Source organism: Tenrec ecaudatus, chromosome 7, assembly GCF_050624435.1.
Source record: "Tenrec ecaudatus isolate mTenEca1 chromosome 7, mTenEca1.hap1, whole genome shotgun sequence".
Lineage (NCBI taxonomy): Eukaryota > Metazoa > Chordata > Mammalia > Afrosoricida > Tenrecidae > Tenrec > Tenrec ecaudatus.
The window spans coordinates 62,785,311-62,807,118 of record NC_134536.1 but is presented as its reverse complement, the minus strand read 5'-3'; the positions used below and the strand labels follow the sequence as shown (position 1 = coordinate 62,807,118).

The following is a 21,808-nucleotide window of genomic DNA, read 5'->3' as shown; positions in this document are numbered from 1 at the left end:
CCAGCCCATAACCACTCTTCCCTTCGCGCTGCATCCGTTTCTCCTGTCTACCCATGGAGGCTCTGACTCTCCACACTGGATCTGCATTCTGCAGGGTCCGCCTCCTCTCCCTGCAGGGCGCTCCACTCTCCAGGTCAGGCTGCCCTTTTCCTGCCAATGTCTACCTTCCTATGTGGTTAGGTGGGGTTTGTTTCGGAGTGGGAGAAAGAAGACAGGACTTTGTGATTTTATATTGGATGTCAGCATTGAAAAGGATACCCTCATCTGTCACAACTGAATTTTGAGTTTCCTTGACAGTGAACCCTCTGCTCTAAGTTGACTCCCACCCTGTAGGACTGTCCCGTAGAGTTTCAAAGGCTGTCAACTTTAATGAGGCAGAGCTCTTTCTTCCATGGAGCGGCTGGTGAGTTCAAACTGCCAAAGGTTGGCAGTTGAGTGCTTTAACCACAGTGTCACCAGGGTTCCTCCACTATAAATTATGGATACCAAATCTCTGGTCACAGCAGATTATCTTGGGAAGTTTATTGAAAATACTACTCTCAAACAAACCAAAATACAGCAACAATAAAAACAGGAAACAACCAAAGATCCTCTAGGCGCCCAGAAGGTGGTTAAATAGATTACAGGAAGACGCTTGATTTTCATTTTGGATTTTCGGTTACTAGTGAAAATGTCTATGAGTAACATAGGGGGTTGCTCACCGTGAATCAGAATCAACTCTGCAACTAACCACTTTTTACATTGTGTTTACATTGCGGGTACTAACAAGTTATGGGTCATAATTTACTTTTAATAATTTTTGTGTTGAAAATATAGCATTGGTCTCTTGAAATAAGGAATACTGAATTCAAGTTCCTATTGCTAAAGATTCTGGCTCATGACACTCAGGGTAAGGCCTGGCCATCTATCTGCACTGCATGAAGTTCTCCATTGGAATGGAATGCCCAGCCAGGTTGGGAATCCAGTGCTGTTTGTCCTCCTAAGCACTGCTTCAATGGCTATTGGAACATCTACTGGGAAGTTACTCATCACCAACTAACACCAACTAACCCCAGTTCCTGAAGCCCCAGGAGTGTCTTCCTGAACACTTGCAATAGTTCCGTTCTGTTGTGAAGGCTGATGACACTCATGTCATCACCTCTCAGAAGACATTTCCCCCAGATTTCTACTGTTCGTAAGGTGCAGGAAGCCCCAGAAGAATACTGTGGGAGCTGTCAGGGTCGTCAGAAACCATGAAGTCTGGGTAACTGTCACAGCCAAGCAAAAGCGCAGAACTGACGACTAAATGCAGCGTGGTGTCTTGGGTGGGACCCAGGAATAGCTAAAGGGCATTGGGCAAAAACTAAGGAACCTGGACTGCAGTATATACGTTAATTAATAACAATATTTAATGTTTGTTAATTCCAACAAGTAACCTAGACCAATGAAAGATAAGGAGAAAACTGGTTCTAAGAGAAATTGGGTGTGAAGGATATGGGAACGCTGCTCTCCTTGCTATACTTCTCCAAATCTAAAGCAATTCTAAAACAGACACTTGGTTCCAGAGAGGTAGTGGTATGTGTGGCAAACTCAATTGTAGCATTTTCTAAATAATCAGGAAAAGGTGGTACAATGGATCACACATGGGACTGTGAACCACAAGGTCAGCAGTTTGGAACTACCCGCTGTTCCTCAGAAGAAAGATGAGGCTTTCTTTGACTGTAAAGAGTTAGTCTTGGAAACCCACCAGGGCCCTTCTACCTTGTCCTATGGGGTCGCTAAAAGTCGGGATTGACTGGATGCTAGTGAGTTTGTTTGCTTGTTTGGGTTGGGTTGGGTTGGTTGGTTAGTTATCAGCTCTATTTGGGAGGTAAGGCATGTGGTCATTACCCATTACTTTGGGTTTCCAGAAGTGGCAGGCCACTGCTACTGGGAGGACAGAGGGGTGACTTTTTCCTACCGTTGACTGCGTAAAACTCTGACAAATGACCAGTTCCCACCAGGGAGACTCCGGCCAGGTGGAGAGAACAGATGACTCTGGGAAATGGCAGTTACATTTGTTGCCCTGTGAGAACAGCTGTTATTTGCTTGATGTGCAACTTCTGCTTCATGGGCAGCACAGACAGACCTCTCAGAATAACCAGTCCCTGCTGCCGATGGCTGAGAGCCAAGTGCTCCCTCATGAAACCACAGGCAAATGTTCGCACTGCCTCCTCCACAACAATGCTGCCCAGTGTTGGCTGCTCCCCAGTGTCTGTAGTCATCAGCTCATCAGAGAGAGCGAGCACTACATTTCTTTGGTCCCAAGATAGACAATCAGCTCTACAGATGAGAGGGAAGCCATACCGTTTATAAATCATGCCCTTAAGTGCAAATAGTTGACCTGTTTCAGGGCAGAAAATCCCCCTGGGTCCTTGCCCTAAAACCACAAGGTTTTATTTTTAAAAATGCAAGTAGCAATTAAAATTTTACACTTCTCTGGAGAGAATGTAAAAAGAGTATCACTCTGTCGTACTAGGACCAACAAAAATATTAATGGCCGGGGCTAAAACATAAAATACCACTATTGCCACTTACTTACCCACTTGTGTCCTTGGAGAGCAAACATGAGTGCATGGACGCGCCATGGGAAGTACATCCTGCCAGCACCATCCTCCTGCAGTCAGGCCGTCTGCGCCTGGTTAAAATGAGAGCCGGGCCAACTGTGCTCTCTCCTTTGGCTAGACTCAGCGACACAAACAACAACAGCTGTGTGGCCAGAGTTCAGTTGCCGCAATCACACTCGACCCTATCTTGATTGAACAGAAAGTGATTTATTCCAGGAGCCGAAGTGGCTTTCAGAATCACTGGGAAGACTGAAGAAACAGCCTCGGCACCGAATTTCTAGAATAACTCCAAAAACCACATGGCAGACCATCAGAATAGCTGCTGCAGCCGTCTTGCTGGGGAAGGTCACAGCAGCCGCTGGCTCTCCTCCAGCCGCCTCAGCTCCAATCAGGGAATCGCTGAATCAGAAAGCTACCCTGGAGGACATGTTACCACTGCAAAATGGATACACTATGTCCTACCTCTATGAACACATCTCAGTTCCAACCCAGAGGCTCGTGTGTGCACAATGGCTGGCAGAAAGCAGATCACCTTTGGAACCCTGGGAAACTTGTCTCTGAGTTTTGGCTTCCACACACCAGGAGGTAGGTTCCGGTGTCTTTGTTAGGTGCCGAGTCAGTTCCAACCACAGCGACCCTGTGCACAGCAGAGCGGAACGCCGCCTGGTCCTGAGCCATCTTCCCCCTTGTTCTCATGGCTGAACCCACGGTTGTGACCGCCGTGTCAGTCCATCTTTCTGAGTGCGGGCCTTCCTCCTTTGTGCTGCCCGTCCAATTTAGTAACCATGCTATCGTTCTGCAGGGACTGGTCTCTCTTGAAAACACAGCACGTTAGACACAGTCTCACCACCCTTACCTCTAAGGAACATTCTGACTACTTTCCACACAGAACTGTTCATGTGTTATTATTTTTAAATTTTGGCAGTCCATGGTCCTTTCAAGATTCTTCTCCAGCATTATAGTTCAAATGCATGGATTTTTCTTCCTTGTCTGGTCTTTCACAGACCTCTGAGGTGATTGGAAAGGCCATGGTTGGGTCAGGCCCACTTTAGTCCTCAGAGCCACCTCCTGTCTTCTCAACACTCTCAAGAGGTCTTCGGTAGCAGATTGACCCAGAGCAGTGCGTTGTTGGATCTTTTGACTGCTGCTTTCCTGAACACTGATTGTGGACCCAAGCAAGATGAAATCCTTGACACCTTCAATCTTTTCTTCCTTTTCATGATGTTATCTCTTGGTCCAGTTGTGAGGCTTTAGGTCTTCCTGATACTGAGTTGTAATCCACACTGACGGCTGCAGTCCTTGATCTTCATCAGCCAGTGCTTTAAGTCTTCCTCACTTTCAGCAAGCAAGGTTCTTTTATCTGATGCTGCATTTTTTAGATAATCCCACTTCTGTGACAATTTGCTCAGCGTACACACTGGACAAGTATGAGGACAGGATGCACATCTCTCCTGACTTCAGACCATGCAATGTTCCCTTGTGCTGTTTGTCCAACTGCCTCTGGGTCTCTGTACAGGTTCCACATGCGCACAATGAAGTGTTCTGGAATTCCTGTTCTCGAGGCCGCCCAGTTTGCAAGGATCCACCCAGTCAAATGCCTTTGCATCGTTATGAAACCTAAGTATCTTTCTGATATTTATTCTCTTTGCTTCCAATTATCTCTGCAGTCTTCTCCCTATAAGTAGAGCCACCTGCTCCTTGAATTATTGCATCCTGCAGAAAGTCCAGAATCTCTGGGTTATGTGCACATGTCTTCATCAAGTCTGCACGAGGCTCATGATCTTACGATCTCTTGTTGTTTGGTACGGCCAAGTCTATTCCAACTGCCAGGTCCCCATCGGGCAGAGTAGAGCTGTGCCGCCAGGTTTCCCAGAATGCACTTGTACGTGAGCAGATCGCCCGGTCTTTTCTCGCTTGGGGCTGCTGGTTTGTCCAAACCCCCAGCCTTCACTTGGAAGCTGAGCACTTAACCAGGAAGCAACCAGGGCTCCTTCTTTCGTGATCTAGTGATCTGTAAGCTGAATGATTACTGCACTACTCCCAGTGTATACATGGCTGCAAAAGAAAGTCAAAACTCTCCATCAACAAGGGTGTCTGGTAAACATGCAACCGTCATTTGTAGGTATTCTAGACAAGAATGGTGACCATCTGCTTGAATCGTGGAGTAAATTCCTGGGGTAACCACCTGCACAGATACCTAGTACCTAGTGACGTAATAACGGAGAATTTCTACTGCCCCCATTTCTCTAGTTCGAGAAATACCAGCTCCTCACAAATAGGAAGCAGCACTTGGACAATTGACTGAGTTCAGCTTTTGTTCAGGATGTACAAAATGAAACTAGAACATCTTGTGACTCCATAAAGCAACAAATCTACCAAAAGTACTGGGATCACATAAAAAACTTGGAGAGATTCCCACTTCACAAAGGACATTTTGAACTTCAATAAGAACAATAATTAGAGTGGATTGGAGCTCTTCAAATATGAGGGGACTCAAAATGTTTTTGAGAAAATGGATGAAAATAAAATGAAATTTTATAAAGCCTTCTCACTATGGCAGAATCCACAAATCTTTGGCAGTCGTAGTTGGTACCCAAATTTGATAGAAGTCGTGTTACTTTGTGTTCCGTGTAGGCATATGGATATTTCCTTGTGACTGGCAACGTTAGTCTTATATTTCAGGACAGATCGCAAAATGCCCATCGTTTCCATGACTCACAACTCAAAATGAGGAGAAACAGCTGCAAACATGAATCTAGGAAAACCAGAAGTCATCAAAATGAAGCGGAATGCTTCAAGATGACTGTCGTAGGCATCCGTGAGCTAAACTGGCCTGGCAATGGAAATGAAAACTGAAAAAGGAACGTGTCACATTCATGATTGTGGTAGGCTAAGTTCTCTAGAGAAAAAAACCAGTGAGACATACGTGTGGGCACACACACACACACACACACACACACGGTGGACTACTTGAAGATAAGCCTGTGAACGCAGAACAGTGAATCGAATACTTGAAAAGAATTTGTGCCCTTGGAGTATGATATTGGCAAAGAATATGGAATGTATCATGCATCACTAGAAGGATGAACGAATCTGTTTTGGGAGAAGTACAGCCAAAATACTGCATACAAGGGAGGATGGTGCAACTTCCTCTCAGGTACTTTGGGCGTGTTGTCAGGAAGGACCGGTTCCTGGAGGATGACCTCATGCTGGGAAAGTGGAGGGTCAGTGAAAAGGGGAAGACCTGCAACAAGAGGACTGGGCCCAGTGGCTGCAAAGGGGCTCAAATATAGCAGTGGCTGCGAGGATGTCGCGGGCTGAGTCGTAGTCCGTTCTGTTGTACACAGACAGGGTCACTGTGAGCCAGAACGGACTCAACCGCACCTGAGGACAGCAATAGAGCTAAAGCAAGAGGCTAATTTCTAGCCTCCCTTTCAATTCCTGTCTGCCAATGTTGTTGTTATTAGTTGCCATCAAGATAAGCGTGACTCACGTCGGCCACATCACGCACGTGCGCCTGTGCCGCCAGGATGATGCAAGCAGGCCGTTATAATAGCTGTTGGATTCCAAAGGGCCAGGGCTCTTCACTGATACAGGTCAGGTCATTAGCACCCAAGACACAGTTCTGAAATGATTGGGCTTTGTTGGGTCGGGTGTATTATTAGAGTCATAGCATTTTGTGTATGTACCATAGACTTGCAATCTTTTTTATCAATTTAGGAAATAGATGTATTCTTTACCTTGTTTGGATTGTCACTTGCAGATAGTAGTGTGGTTTTATGTCCCAGCACATGGATAAATGAGAGTCCCTCAAACTGGCCACTTTTTTGGCTGATATATATATATATATATATATATATATATATATATATAATTTTTTATCATTTTATCGAGGGCTCCTATAGCTCTTAGAACATTCCATACATCAATTATAACAAGCATATTTTTAATAATTTCATTGACATGTGTTTACTTCACATATCATACAATTGAATCATTCAGTCATATTAAGAACATTTGTGCAATCATCACCGCAGTCAGTTTCAAGACATTTTCTTCTTGTACTCGTTGCTAGCGCCCCCTTCTGCCCATTCTCCCCAGCCAGGCTCTTAGGCAAGTATCCATTCAAACAGGCCACTTTTACTCTTGGATCCCACCACAGGCAGGCATCCCCCCGTTAGGACTGGATCCCTTCCTAGCTGTCTCTGTAAGAAACCACCAGTACTTAGGGTTCTTGTTTAGTCTTGCTTTAGTGTAAGAAAAGGCTCAAAGTCTTTCCAGTGATTTAAAAGATGGACATGCAACGCATGACGGTGATTGTGATGAAGAATGTACTGTGAATAACAATTGGTTAAGTCATTCCAACGTGAAGGCAAATCCATGTAACATTAAAAGGCAACTCGGATTGTCTGTAAGCAAGATGTTCCAAATATGACGACTGCCTGCTTACCTAGCCAGAGACTTGCGTGACTTAAGGAGGCAAGACAGGGGGTATTCCTGATACTTACCCATTATTTCCAGCTCTGAAATTGCCCTGGCATGCCACATAAAGAGAATATCCTGTATTTTTCACAAATAACACATCCATGTAAGTCATACACCTATAGCTGTAGCATGTGGGGATGATGAGATACGCAAAGCACCCTGACATCACTCTTGTGGAAGTTATAGAGACAGTGCGAAGTGTAGGCTGGATTCTCCCTTTCCTCTGTTTTGATAGAGGGCCTTTGAAGACTGCCACATGCCTCTGGACTTCAACCCATGAGTTGTTTTGTGTCTGTGGACCCGTTTGTTACTATCTGATCACCTGTAAAGTGGGATAAGACCCCACCCCTCCTGCCTCACCCTTGTTTTTTACAGCCATTTAGATTGTTCTAGCACCCCCACCCCAACCTATACACCACCAACACCAACCACTTTGGCTTCTGCTTACTTCCCTGTTGATTTCATGGGCTGCCTGGGGAAAGGATGTACAATCAGTACCTACACGAATGGATACCTGGATGGTGATAAATGCCATGTGGCAACATTAGGAAAGTGGCTTTAAGGAGATATAGGGAGAGGGGAGGGGGGAGCAGGAGCAGAGTTCTAGAAGAGTTCACCCAGTAGACTTTGCTGTGGCGGTGGACTTGATCTGAGTCTGCACTGTCCAGCTGAGCACCTGAGATGTGGTTTCCTGCGACGGAGGAACTGCATGTGTGGTTTTCATTTATTTAGCTATACATTTAAGCAGACCCGTTTGCCTCGCTTGGCAGTTGAGACCTGTTCCATCAGGTTTCTAGGGGCGTAATCTTTATGGAAGCAGACTGCCTGCCGCACATAAGATTGAGTCAAAAAGTATTGTTTCTAGGCCAGAGAAGCCTTATTAATCAAAAGTAGCAAAATGTGAAGTCATTGTTCCTCAGCACAGCTTCACAGACACAGAGTTTCTGAAGACGGGCCTCCTGTAAGCTTCCCCAAAGAGTCCTGTGCTCGCTGATTGACACCACATCAAAAAGCAGGTTTTATACAAGTCCTCTTCCTTTCAAATGTTCTTTGCATGGGGGGGGGGCAAGAGATTGAAAATCAAGATCAGGGATGTTGGGTGGATGGCCACCGTCAAAGAATGAGTAGGTGCATCATGGGGATGGGGAAGAGGGAATTTCTCCTTGCAACTTTCCTGACCTTTGCCTCAGCAATGCAAGGTTCAGTTTTCTGGAAACGGCTTCATAATAAGCTCTCATGATTGGTCTGCGTCCTTCAAGAAAATCTATCGAGATGACCCCTTTGGATCCCACAAAACAGTCACCATAACCTCTGAGCTGACCTCTACGCCTTGAATTTAACTAGAAGATTCCCTTGGATGCCTCTTTTGGTTGGACCTTTTTTTTTTTTTAAGGCACCCTAATAAGACTAAAAGGAGTCCTCGTGGCATAGTAGGTGACATGTCACTTTGGGCTGCGAACCAGGAGGTTAGCAGTTTGAAACTACCAGCCACTCTGCAGGAGCATGAGGAGGCGTTCTGCTCCCATAAAGAGTTGGTCTTGGAAACCCATGGAGGCAGTTCTACCCTGTCAAGCCAGGTCGCTGTGAGGCAGTGAGACAACTAAGACAAGTATGACTGAGAGAGCTTGTCTGGGTCATTCACTGATGGCAAAGACATGCTTAAACACATTCTGTTTGGGAAAACCTGTGCATGTGTGAACTGGAACCCTAGTAGCGAAATCTGTTGACTTTATCCTTGTATTTCTTCAACCAAGCAAACCACCAAACGTTCAGTTAGCAGTTGAGCACTTAACCACTGCATCAGCAGGCCTCCTACCCATGTGATAGGTAAGTTTATTATGCCAACTTGGCCAATAAGACCATGTGAGATTAAAAAGGTATCAGTCTGATTGAAGAGCAAAGAGATAAATGGCTTGGTGATCCTTGCCTTTCTGTCTCTAGCTCTCTGATGGTTGGACCAGTGTGCAGCTGCCTTAGCTAGTGCTCTGCTTCAACTTGTGAGCTACACTACCTGTGGGACACCCAACGTGTGGACTGTGTAGCTATAGTGACCTGTTTCTTTCTTTTTTTTTTTTTTTTTGTTTTTAACAATTTATTGGGGCTGATACAATTCTTTTCACAGTTCATACATATACATACATCAATTGTATAAAGCACATCTGTACAGTCTTTGCCCTAATCATTTTTTTCTCTTTTCTTCTTTTACATTTTATTAGGGACTCCAACAACTCTTACCACAATCCATACATATATATACATCAATTGTATAAAGCACATCCATACATTCCCTGCCCCAATCATTCTCAAGGCATTTGCTCTCCACTTAAGCCCCTTGCATCAGGTCCTCTTCCCCCCCCCTCCCTCCCCTTTCCCCCCTCCCTCATATGCCCTTGGTAATTTATACCTTGTTATTTTGTCATATCTTGCCCTATTCGGGGTCTCCCTTCCCCCCTTCTCTGCTGTCCCTCTCCCAGGGAAGAGGTCACATGTGGCTCCTTGTAATCAGTTCCCCCTTTCCAACCCACTCACCCTCCACTCTCCCAGCATCGTCCCTCACGCCCTTGGTCCTGGAGGTATCATCCACCCTGGATTCCCTGTATCTCCAACCCTCATATGTACCAGTGTACAGCCTCTGTCCTATCCAGCCCTGCAAGGTAGAATTCAGATCATGGTAGTTGGGGGGAGGAAGCATCCAGGATCTGGGGGAAAGCTGTGTTCTTCACCGATACTACCTCACACCCTAATTAACCCATCTCCTCTCCTAAGCCCCTCTATGAGGGGATCTCCATTGGCCGACACTTGGGCCTTGGGTCTCCACTCTGCACTTCCCCCTTCATTTAATATAATATATATATACACATACATATATACATATACACATAAATACACATACATACACACACTTATATCTTTTTTTTTTTTTTGCATGATGCCTTATATCTGGTCCCTTGGGCACCTCGTGATCGCACTGGCCGGTGTGCTTCTTCCATGTGGGCTTATTTGTTTCTGAGCGAGATGGCCGCTTGTTCACCTTCAAGCCTTTAAGACCCCAGACACTATCTCTTTTGATAGCTGGGCACCATCAGCTTTCTTCACCACATTTGCTTGTGCACCCATTTGTCTTCAGCGATCCTATCATGGAGGTGTGCAGTCAATGATATGATTTTTTGTTCTTTGATGCCTGGTAACTGATCCCTTTGGGACCACTCGATCACACAGGCTGGTGTGTTCTTCCATGTGGACTTTGTTGCTTCTGAGCTAGATGGCCGCTTGTTTATCTTCAAGCCTTTAAGACCCCAGTCACTATCTCTTTTGATAGCCGGGCACCATCAGCTTTCTTCACCACATTTACTTGTTCACCCACTTTGGCTCCAGCCGTTGTGTCGGGAGAGTGAGCATCATAGAGTTCCAATTTAATAAAAGAAGGTATTCATGCATAGAGGGAGTGTTTGAGTAGAGGCCCAAGGTCCTTCCGCCACCTTAATACTTGACCTATAAATATCGACACAAAGATCTATTTCCCTAACCTCCTATATATATTTGCATGTACATGTCTTTGTCTAGACCTCCATGAATGCCCTTTGACTCCTAGCTCTTTCCTCCATCTCCCTTGACCTTCCTCCTGCCCTGCTACCATGCTTCATCGCCACCTGGGCTAGAGTATACCTCTTCTCTAAGCACCCTTACCCTTGATCATTTCCCACCAGGCCTGCCACTCCCCCTTCTCTACCATTTGGGGTCCCATGTTTTTCCCTTGTCCCTGGGTTTGTTAACACCATAAATTAAGTGGATTCCTGCCCCTCCCCCGAAAAGAACTTGTTCCAAAGGACGACATTGACCCTGCAGCTATGGGAGATGGACATATTTGATCAGAGCACACGGGAGCAGATGAAGGGGCAGGAGGAGAGAGTGGAGCACAGCCTGGCCCACCAGGCCGTGATGATGATGTTCCTGAGTAGAGCAGCCAGTCCACAGAGAGAACAACATGGCTGGCCCTACTATGAGACATGATGCCCCTCAGTGACTAAGGGCGATACAGGGGACAGCACCGGAGACACAGTGTGGGAATTGCACCTGACCTGATCCCACCACACCGAGGCAAAGCACTGGGGGAGTGCAGCGGAACAGCAAGGGAATGGAGTGGCAAGGTCCCCAGGGAATGCTGAAAGTGGACTTTGGGGCCAGGGCGTGGTGCCCCAACAGACTGGACTGGAAAACGCTCCTAAGGGCCAGCAAAGATCCCTGAACTAACTACAAGCTTTTCTCTTGTGAACTGTTTTGTTCTGTTCTTTTTCAGTGGTTTGTTTTGGTTGTTTTGTTGTCTGGTTGTATACTGTTGCTTTGTGTTCCTCTGTCTAGTTTTCGTGCATGTTAGTGACTCCACAGGTCTGTCTGAATAGGACAGGCTGGATGAACTATCTGGATGAAAAACAACGGGACCGACAGTTCCGGGGGGACTTGGGGTGGGGTGTAGGGGGGGGGTAAGGAAGTGGTGTTAAGTGACCTGTTTCATCACATTGCTGGTATATATATCACTTGAGCTGGGGACCGTTGGATCCTGTCATCTGGCTGACTGTTGGTGACCGCGCCCCCCCCCCCCCCCCCGTTTGCCTCCTGTGGCTGGACTGCCTGCATTGCTTTACTGAAGACTGAGCTGTCTGCTTCCTTGACCTTGGATTCAGCAGCCCTTATGAGTTGAAGGACTGCCAGTATATTAACTGTTTCATGGAAGTGAGTTGAACTGATCCCTCTGTCCTGCTGTGTGGACTAATTAGCTGTTATGTTCCTTCATGCTGTATCTATCTATCTATCTATCTATCTATCTATCTATCTATCTATCTATCTAATCATGTATCCTGGTTCTGTTGCTCTGGAGAACCCTGTCTAACACTCTGTGGCAAGTGGCTATCAGAATAGGGTGTTTTGAGGGCTACATTTTGGACTCTCTGGTACACAGAGGGTGGTCTGTGTGTAGTATTGCCTTGATTTTTATAAACGTTTATGCAAATATGTTCACTGTATCATCTTGGTAGAATATAGTCATGACTGGGCTTTAATGTATGAGTACCTTTCAGAAAGACAAAGCAATTTAATTAAGGGATCAAAGAAAACCAGTGTACAATGAGGGGGGTGGGAGGGGGGAGCTAGAATGTCCATTTGCAAATTGAGGGCCTTGAACAATACTAGAAGCTAGACCACGTCCTTTAAGGTTGACACATATCCAGGGCCCTCGGGCTGGTTGGATAAGGGCAGAAGGACAGATGTAATACTACTCAAGGGCGGGTAGGATTGAAGCAGTTACACATGTGTTACTCCACTAACACCAGCGCACCTGATTAAATTTTCGACGTAGCATGTGTGGTTTTTCCCTAGAAGGTAGAGAGAGGAAACCATGAGGTAAACGATCCAAGGTTGCCCAATGTCTACGATGGCGGAAAGTTGGTCAAGGTTAAGTTCTTCTATTGGGTCTTATTCAGTAATGATATCTTTGGATTCTGTGACTCAGTCCTAACTAGCAAAGAACTATTTGGTGTTGTGAAAATAACCTTGGGAGAAAACGTGGATTTCTGGTAGCAAGCACAGCCCGTGGCTAGAACCATGACTCAATTTTCTGGAAATGCCAAGTGTAGTTTGATAAATACAAAAATGCTAACCATAGAAGAAACATAAGATTTAACATAAGGACAACTGTCACATACATAATGTTACTGAAGTCTTTTTACCAATATTAGGTAGCATTTTTGTCACCAGCCTCAAATCATCATGGCATTGCTAAATTTAGAAAACCTTTCAATGCGGCCAATCAAATATTTTCTAGTCAAACCAACATATGTCTGTTAAGTACTCAATATGTGCCAGTCAGGGAAAAAAACTCAACAGGAATGAAACTTTAAAAGGGACTCCAGGATTTGTGCTGCATTTAAGTGGGAGATACAGTGATGTTCAGACACGGGCATGGGATAATTTGCCACGTGAGGAATGCCAGGGAGAAAAGAGCATGAAAGAGCAACAGTGAGGATTGTCTCTAAAGCCATCGCGTGTCTCCAGTGAATTCCTGCCCGTGCTGCTTGCTGGTCGGAATGGGAAACAACGAGGGCTGAGTGTCCTCAGTGCTGGTTCTGGAGGATACTGAACAACCTGGGTCAAGCAGCCCATAAATAAACTTGACAAACGCACCGTTCTAAAGAAGACTGCTGTTTTCCTAGAAGGGAGTCGCAGAGCTCTCCTTGCAGGGAGAATGGGTGTCTATGATTAAGAAAGAAAGAAAAACCATCACTAGCCTGTGTATGGAGTCATAAGTTGAATCCCTTTGGAGGCTGTGAAAAGAAGTTGAAGAAAACCTCCCTTCTGTTGATGTCCAGGAGAGAATGGCGGTACCATTCTGCCACCACAAAACTGCAATCGCAAGCTACCTCTGGCTACTGGGATGAAAGTGGCCTCGCTATCCCCACAGCGCCTGGTGTTGACCCATTGGTCCTTTCATCCCCCCGAGCCGCCGTCTAAGCTATTAAAAGACTGTTCCATGTGCTGGTGGAAGCATCCCTGGGCTTAACTCCCACTCCTTCCAGTCTTCTCAGAGACAATCACCTGCCTGTGAGCAATTCCTCTCTCCACTGACTGCTAGCCCCTCCCTTCCATCCCCCTAAACGGAGAGATGAATTTTTCACCCGGAGGTGATTAGTGTCCCACGATATTCCACGCGGGTGCTCAGAGCCCCTGTGCCCACTACACTAGCAACAGGGGGAAACCCCACATATAACTGAGTGCACACTTCAAATCTGTGTCGTTCAAGGGTCCTCTGTAGTATATAATTAAAACAAAAAGTTCATTCTTACAAGTGCTCTGTGCTGGGAGGTTTGTAAGACTCAAAGACAACAAGGCAGACGTTGTTATGTAGACCATCTTACGATCATGGCGCACCAGTTGGTAAGTAGATGCATCAGGAGACTAGCAGGGAGACTGGAAATCTGACCAGATCTAGGTTTGAGAGAGCACATTTGCTGTCTGTATTTGCTTTTGCTGCAAATACACCCATGAGTGTGGTAGAGCTTACAGGGAGCAAATTAGGAAAACTTCTTTGATGTAATCAAACACCTGGAGGAAACAATACATTGGGCCCTGGGGGCTGAGGACCTTAGTCTTGGGAACCCCCCAGGTCAGTTTTTAAGGCATGCTCTGCACAGTCAGCCTGGTACTCAGGGTTTGAGACAGCCACACGTTTCACAGTGCCCTCCTTAACCCAGAGGTCCTCACGTTTCCCTGAGCACCCGGCACCGGGAGAGTCTGCACAGCAAGGAGCTCCGGATCCTGTAGGTCAGATTCAGGACTGAGCAGCTCTATGCCTAGCCGGTTCCCAGGTGATGCTAATGCTGTTGGTCCTGGGGCCACACTTAGAGGAGACAACTGTGACCGGCTTTAGAGAAACCCAGTTCTACTCTGCCCTATAGGGTCTTTGAGAGTCGGCATCAACTCAATGTCAGTGGTTTGGGTTCATTACGAAGTAGAAAGGTGCGTGAATGCTTCGTGAACCTGTTTTTTTACCTATTGCTTTTTCTGATTATACCAACATTGTTATGTTTTATGTTCCTTTGGGCCTGAATCCAGTCATCAACATTACAATGTTCCAATTTTTGTTGTATTAGGTAGACTTTGTATCTAAGAGAATAACAGGTCAAAGTACAAAATTACCTCTCAACACAGACTGCTTTGAAACCATGTTGCTGTTAGAGGCTGCTGAGTTGGTGCCGATGCATAGCGAGCCCATGTGACAGACTAGAACTGCGCCAGGGTTTGCTAGGCAGTCATTGTCATGAGGGCAGATTGCCATATCTTTCCCCCGTGGAGTAACCAGTGGATTTGAACCGCCAACCTTTCCTCTAGCAGGTGAGAGCCTAACCAGTGCACCACGGGGCTCTTCTTTGAAGCCATGGCCAGATGGTATTGGGCTCCTACACCCACCTGTTACTCAGTATGATAAACCCACCTCGACTCACCTTTTACACAGTCAAGGCATATGTTTGGCATTTCATATTTAGGGTGGTTGGGGGGTGGGGGGATCACCATTTCCTGTTCTGCCTCTGAGCAGTGAAACAATGCACCTGGGAGCGGTGATTGATTTGCTGAGAAGAATCCTTCTGTGGTTGTCCCAGCACTGCTTGGTTGCTGGTCCCAGCCCTGTGACCTCCTACTGCCTGCCGGGGGCGAGGGGCGGGGGGGACTCAGCAGAGGCCTCTGGGGCTGTGGCCAAGAAGGACCGATAAGACTCGGTGACTTAGTGTTCTCTCGTGCTAAACCGAAAGTGCTACTGTGCTTTAGGATAGTGGGATGGTATAAGCAATATTCCAAATTTGAATTGAAATATATGAAGGGGGCGGCTCAAAAAGTTCACAGGGACAATTCTACTATCTTCAAATTCCAGTTCTTGAAGCCCCTCCTATTATCCTGAGATTATCATTTGTTGTGTGGGAACCTTTTGCAGAGTCTCTTCCCTTCTTAGCACATGTCAGTGTCCTGCATGAAAGCAGAGGACAGGGAGCTGCCTGGACTTGTCTTTTCTGGAAGAGTAAGAAAGCGCCGACTTTCACTGTAATACAACCTGTAAGTTTGGAGCCCTTTCAGAGAGTATTACTGGATAACTTCTCTGGCTCTGTGTGTTATTGGATGTGGAAACATGCGCACATGTGCACATACACACACACACACAGGCCAGGTGAAATATTGACATCTCAGATACAACTCACCTGTGTTCAGACCCAGCTGGTGTGAGATCCGGTCCTATGTGTGACTTCAGGAATTGAACCCAAACTCCAACTCCATCCCAGCCAACCATGCAGGTGGCTATCTAGGTCCCTTCCCACACCTCTGAACAAAAGCACGTGAGCAAGACTGGCCCGGCCCCCAGGATAAATGCATCTTTTCTCTACCTGTGTCACTGAGGGCCCTAGCATGGAGAGCCACCCATCCTCACAGCCAGCCCTGGGCTAGCCGATAGTGTCCTTATGGAGCCCTGGAGTCCCTGGCAGTGTCTTTCTACTTTGCCATTGTTGCCTCTCAGTGGCTCCTTCTGCACTTTTCCATGCACGTGTGAAGATGCGCACACAACCTGAGTCACATCTGACTCACCGACCCACCCCCGTGAGGGTGTAATGACTATTGGTTGCTCACACTGATGAGCTGAGGGCATGTCCGCTGCTGAGCTGCACTTTGACAAGACCTTTCTGGAAGAGTCACCTTCCCCTAGGAATGGGTACAGAGGTTGGGCACCAAGGCAGGCCAGGAGGGTGGGTAGGAATGAAGGGGTATCTGTCAATAGAGAGATCCTCTGCTCCTTGCTTTTCAAATCACCCCAGAAAGGAAGGAAGCAGTCTGTCACAGATCCATATGCTCTCAGCCCAAAGCCTGATGTCCAAATGTGGCCAACACTCAGAATGACTTGAATTTTAGCAGAGCGAGATGGTATGGGCAGCTTAGAATAGTGTCCCAGAGTGACCCGAGCTGGTGGCCGATCCTTAAGCACATAAACATTCACATGACGTGGGACAAGGGTCGTCGGGTAGGTTAGCATAGGCTACCAAGTGAGTTCCAACAAAATTCATTTTTTTGTTTGGCTGGCTAAACTTTTTGGATAGTGCCCTGGTGGTGCAGTGGTTAAGCATTGAGCTGCGAACCACATGGCTGGCAGTTCAAAACCACCAGCAGCTCAGTGGGAGAAAGACTGGGATTTCTATTCCCGTGTAAACAGTTACAGTTTGGGAAACCCACCAGGGGTCACTGTCCATCAGCATTGACTCATGGTAGTGAGTTTAAGCTTTGGGGATTTTGGAAGGTTGATGAAGAGATCATGCATCTGGAACGGTTAACTAAGAGTCTCGGGTGCAATGGTTAATGGCTTGGCTACTAAATAAAAGGCTGGCATTTCACACCCACCTAATGGCTCCGGGGAAGAAAGGCCTGGCAGTCTGATCCCATAAAGGTGACAGCCTAGAAAGCCCTTGGGGCACTTCCACCCTGTCACCTGGCATCGCTGTGATTCAAAATCAGTTCAGCAACACCTGACGGCACCAGGCTTTAGCAACGGCTCCCATCGATGGAGTCCTTACAGTGTGCCGAGATGGTGCAAACAGCTACAACATGTGACTGCTAACCAAAAAGCTGAAGACTGAAGTGCACCCAGAAGCGCCTTAGAAGAAAAGCCCAGTAACCTACTCCCCAAATATCAGCCATTGCACACTCCATGGGGCACCCCTACTCGGACATACGTGAGTCAGGAGACTCTCAGTGGCATCTCGGCTCTCTCAAGACAGCATCTATGAAGTGCAGCCTCCCAGAGGAGACAGGCAATCACAGAGCTCTTCCAAGTTGCTCTCAGTGGCAACTTGACCGCGACAAGTGTGCCAAGCAGGCCCTCCCCCCACAGAAGCATATTTCCCACCTGCGCAGCTCAAGCTCACCGCCTGCGAGTTGGTTCTGATGCATACAGGACAGGGCGGAACTGCCCCGTGCGTTCCTGAGCCTATACCCCTCTATGGGAATAGAAAGTCATCTTGCTCCCACATGGCAGCTGGTGGTTTCAAACTGCTGACCTTGTGGTTAGTTAGTAGCCCAAGGCATAACCACTACACCACCCAGGCTCAACCTCCTTGCAGCAACCCTACCGATGTGCAGCCCCTACTTCTATGGTTCCCCCTAAACTTGACCTTAAAAATCATCGGACAGTGTAAGATATGACAAAGTAATAATAATTTATAAATTATCCAGGGTTCATGAGGGAGAAGGGAGCAGAGAGGGAGGGGGAAATGAGCCGATACCAAGGACTCAAGCAAAAAGAAAATGTTTTGAGAATGATGATGGCAACAAATGTACGAATGTACTTGACACAATGGATGGATGGATGGATGGATAGATTGTGATAAGAGTTGTACGAGCCCCCAATAAAGTGATTTTAAAAGAAAACCATTGAACACCTACCTTGCACCCAGGGGAATAAAAACCAGCACAAGGTTTGTTCAGTCCCTGCCTAAAGGTGGTCCTCACCAGGCGAGGGCTCCAGACAGGGCCGGACATGGGTGAGTAGTGGGCTGTGGGGACAGAGGAGGCAGGCCTGCAGTGAGGCATGCTGGGCCAGTGCATCCCTCGCGCCCAGGATCATGCCAGCCTCACCCAATGCCGAGTTTGTTCTGGAAAGCAGCTCGCTGTGCCGGGACCTCCCTGCCTCCTTTGCGTCCTTGGTGGTGTCGGTTGAAACAGCCCTCTCTCCTCGTGTTTTCCAGGACTCCCATCTCGGCTTTCTCTCAAGACAACATCTATGAGGTACAGCCTCCCAGAGTAGACAGGAGATCCACAGAGATCTTCCAAGCCCACATCCAGGCCAGTAAAGGTGTCATGCAGCCCCTTGGGAAGGAAGACACCGCCATGTACCGAGAGTACATCAGAAACCGCTACCTGTGAATGGTGAAGAGCACCGCTTCGCCTCATCTTTGAAGGACACTTTCCCAGCAGTCCCTTCCAGCTGAAGGCCCTTCCTCTCTCCGCAGCTGGCTGAGCACCAGTCATAGGTCAAGCAGGAGCCGCCGAATGCTTTACTGTCCCTGACACTGCCAGGAAAACAACAGCTCTGTCTTGTGCGGCGAAGTCCCTTGTGAAGACAAAGTAGTTTTGTATCTTTTCATGGCTAATGCACATGTTTTTATTGTACTCCAATTGCTTTTGTGTTAACTTTGTATTTCAGGCAAAGATGTACGTGCTCTGAAAGGCTTTGTTCTTAGGAAACAGATATGGAATGTTTGCTGGGACAAGATCTCAACAGAGAGCTCTCATATGGTTTATGTAAAAAAGGAACACATGCTAAAGACAATGGAGCACAATATAAGTCATTGGTAAAGCTGGGAATTCTGTAGATGATTCTCATCATGTGTATTTACATGGACAATTATATCAAAATAAAATGTTTGGAAATGCATTATGGTATGAAGCTGTGTCGCGTCATGTGGCATGTGGCATGGCGTTGGAGGTAGCTTCGTCAGATGCATGCCTGGCGTGCCCTCCGTGTCTGGCAGCAGTAAGGAGCTGTGGTGGTGCTGGGGGCTGGGTGTTGGGCTGCTACTGCAAAGTCGGTTCAAACCCACCAGCCGCTCCATGGGACAAAGATGAGACTGCCTGCTCCGGAAAGCTTGCTGGTCTCAGAAGCCCTGCGTAAAGCGTGCTGAGTCAGGAGTGACTCACAGCCGTGGGTTTATTCGAGTACTAACGTGGTTCCCTTTTTGCATTTTGAAATTGTTCAACACGAACGCTTTGCTCTCATCGCACCTATATTTTTATTACAAATTGTCTCAAATCCTCCTCCCCACAAACAAGATAGAGAAGAAAACCAGGATCATGGGAGAAGGCAAACTGATCCATGTAACATGACCTGTAAGGTCTTTCCAATCCTAGATTCAGGCATTGCATGGGAGATTCTGTGTTGCAGATAAGTAACGGGCTTTTTGATCAATGCCATCATAAAAAGGCGAGGGGGTGACAGCTTCAGAGGCAATAGGAACTGTGTGCTGGCGCAGGTTAGAGACCTCGCACAATAGCTCTCTGCCGCGTGTGGGATCTCCCATGAGTCATCTCCGCTCAAAGCAGAATCCCAGATTGCTGTGGAGGAGCCGAGGCAGAGACCAGGCACTTGTCATGTTCATGATTGATTTCTGACGTGCTTCGGGCTGCCCATCTCCTTAGGCTCAGAGCGGCCTTCCGATTACAGGCTTTGCCAAGGTCTGCAAGCCAGGTCCTTCAGAACTGATCTGAATCGAACCTTCTTTCGGTAAGAAAACGAGACTCAGCTCCTCCTCTGTTGGCCTATTTCGGAAGTAAGAGGCAATGTACGTAAAACCCCTACCCAGAACCAATCCCGTGCGTCCCTGAAGAACAAGGACACAGCTGTGAAGCTCCTGGTGGCAGGGACTGTCCTGGAGAACATACGCCGAGGGAAATTAGCCAATCACTAGAGCGCCAATATGGCGCGAGACCACTGTTATACAGGAAAACCCTAGGCACAGGTGTGCTTACCAAAAGAAACAGACTTTAATGGTGACGGAGGGAGGGGTGGGGAGGAAGGTAAAGTAATAGGTTCGAAAGAAGACAGACAGACGTTAACTTGGGGGAAGATCGTATTCTACAGGAGAGAAGGGAAATCAAAGAGGGGCAGGGCAGGCTACCTCCTGGTGGGTTGGAATACAAAATTGAATGATCTGAACTATTATCCACTACCTAATTCACACACGCGCGTGCGCGCGCGCACACACACACACACACAATGCTCAGTGCTGTGGTTGCTGTTGATGGCAAGTGGTGGTGGCAGGGTGGTGGCGACACCGCCATGGCAGCAACGCCCAGGGTTCCTCCGTTGAAGACAGCAGTGTGTGTCCTCGGGGTTCCCAAGCTTTGGCCGTTACAACTTTGCTGTTTCAGATGGGTTCAGCTTTACTGTACAAAGAAGTCCTTTCAAATAAATAGGAAAGCAGACCTATTGTCGCCCAAACACTCAACTCTCTGCCATCGAGTGGATTCCGACGCACAGCGACCCGATAGGACAGGGTGGAACTGCCCTTGTGGGTTTACCAGACTGGAAAGCCTCATCTCTCTCCCACGGGGCAGCTCACGGAGAGGTTCACAGTACAAACCCACACAGCCGCTCTGCGGGAGGAAGACTCGGCAGTCTGCTCCCATAAAGCACTGCCTCTTGGGACAGTCCCACTCAATAGGACACAGCCACAGCCATGGGCAGCCACCGACAGAGAATTGTGTCTCCTATGTGAGATCCAGCTTGGCCACGGAGACTTTACTTCTTTAAACCACATCATCTAAAATCAGTGGTTCTCAACCTTCCTATGGCCGTGACCCTTTAATACAGCTCCTCGTGTTGTGGTGACCTCCCAACCATAAAATTATTTTTGTTGCTACTTCATAGCTGTCATTTTGCTACTGTTATGAATTGGGTGACCCCTGTGAAAGGGTTGTTCGACCCCCAGCAGGGTCATGACCTACGGTTGAGAACCACTGATCTAAACGAACTTTGACGCATCATCGATTCTATGCGTAAGAGGGCCAACAATGACCATAGGTTCCTGTGAAGGAGGTTTCGCTGACCACGTCATTCCCAGGAGCAAAGTGGAACCATCCTTACCTAAAACAGCAGGTGAGCCTCGTAGGTGGCTGGCGGTCATGCCCCCAGGGCTTCAGCCTCAGCTGGACTTGGCTCACTGGTGGGGGGAGGGTGGAAAGACTTGGCTGCACAAATGTTTCTTGCACAGACGCGTAGTCTTCCATCATGAAGCTCAACTCATGCGCGACTGCTGTTGCCCCGAAAGAGTTTCACTTCAATCTTAGCTTTTCCTTTTTTAGGATCCAGATGGAAATGACCATATTTTCACAAATAATAGCATGCCTGTATGAACCAAGCATGCACACATAACAGCAGGCAGAAACAATGAAATCATGTTAAAAAGGTAGGTTTGGCAGAGCCTGCCATACATACACAGAAGTGAATTTTGGCCTCGTTTGATAGTCCAGAGATTTGGCCTTTTGATCATATTTGTATACTGAAAGTATAAGCCACAGTTGAAGAAGTCTTGAACCAAGTTTGGTGGCAGAACACGACTAGGCAGAGAATAAAACTTGGAAAAGGGTGCATTTACTCTGAGGCAGGTCTTGACGGCCCGGAGACCTGGAGTTCTGTCGCCAATCTCCACCGAAGT

General features: G+C 47.2%; 1 protein-coding gene across 1 annotated transcript in view; it reads left to right on the top strand.

Annotated features, from left to right (window-relative positions):
- Nucleotides 1-19,023, top strand: part of FIG4 (FIG4 phosphoinositide 5-phosphatase) — a 129,949-nt gene extending 110,926 nt beyond the window's left edge. The window contains exon 23 of the mRNA XM_075554682.1: nt 18,341-19,023. Within this exon, the coding sequence (XP_075410797.1) occupies nt 18,341-18,518 (178 nt within the window). The 3' untranslated portion in view covers nt 18,519-19,023. The remainder of the gene's footprint in view (nt 1-18,340) is intronic.
- Nucleotides 19,024-21,808: the final 2,785 nt, after the last annotated feature.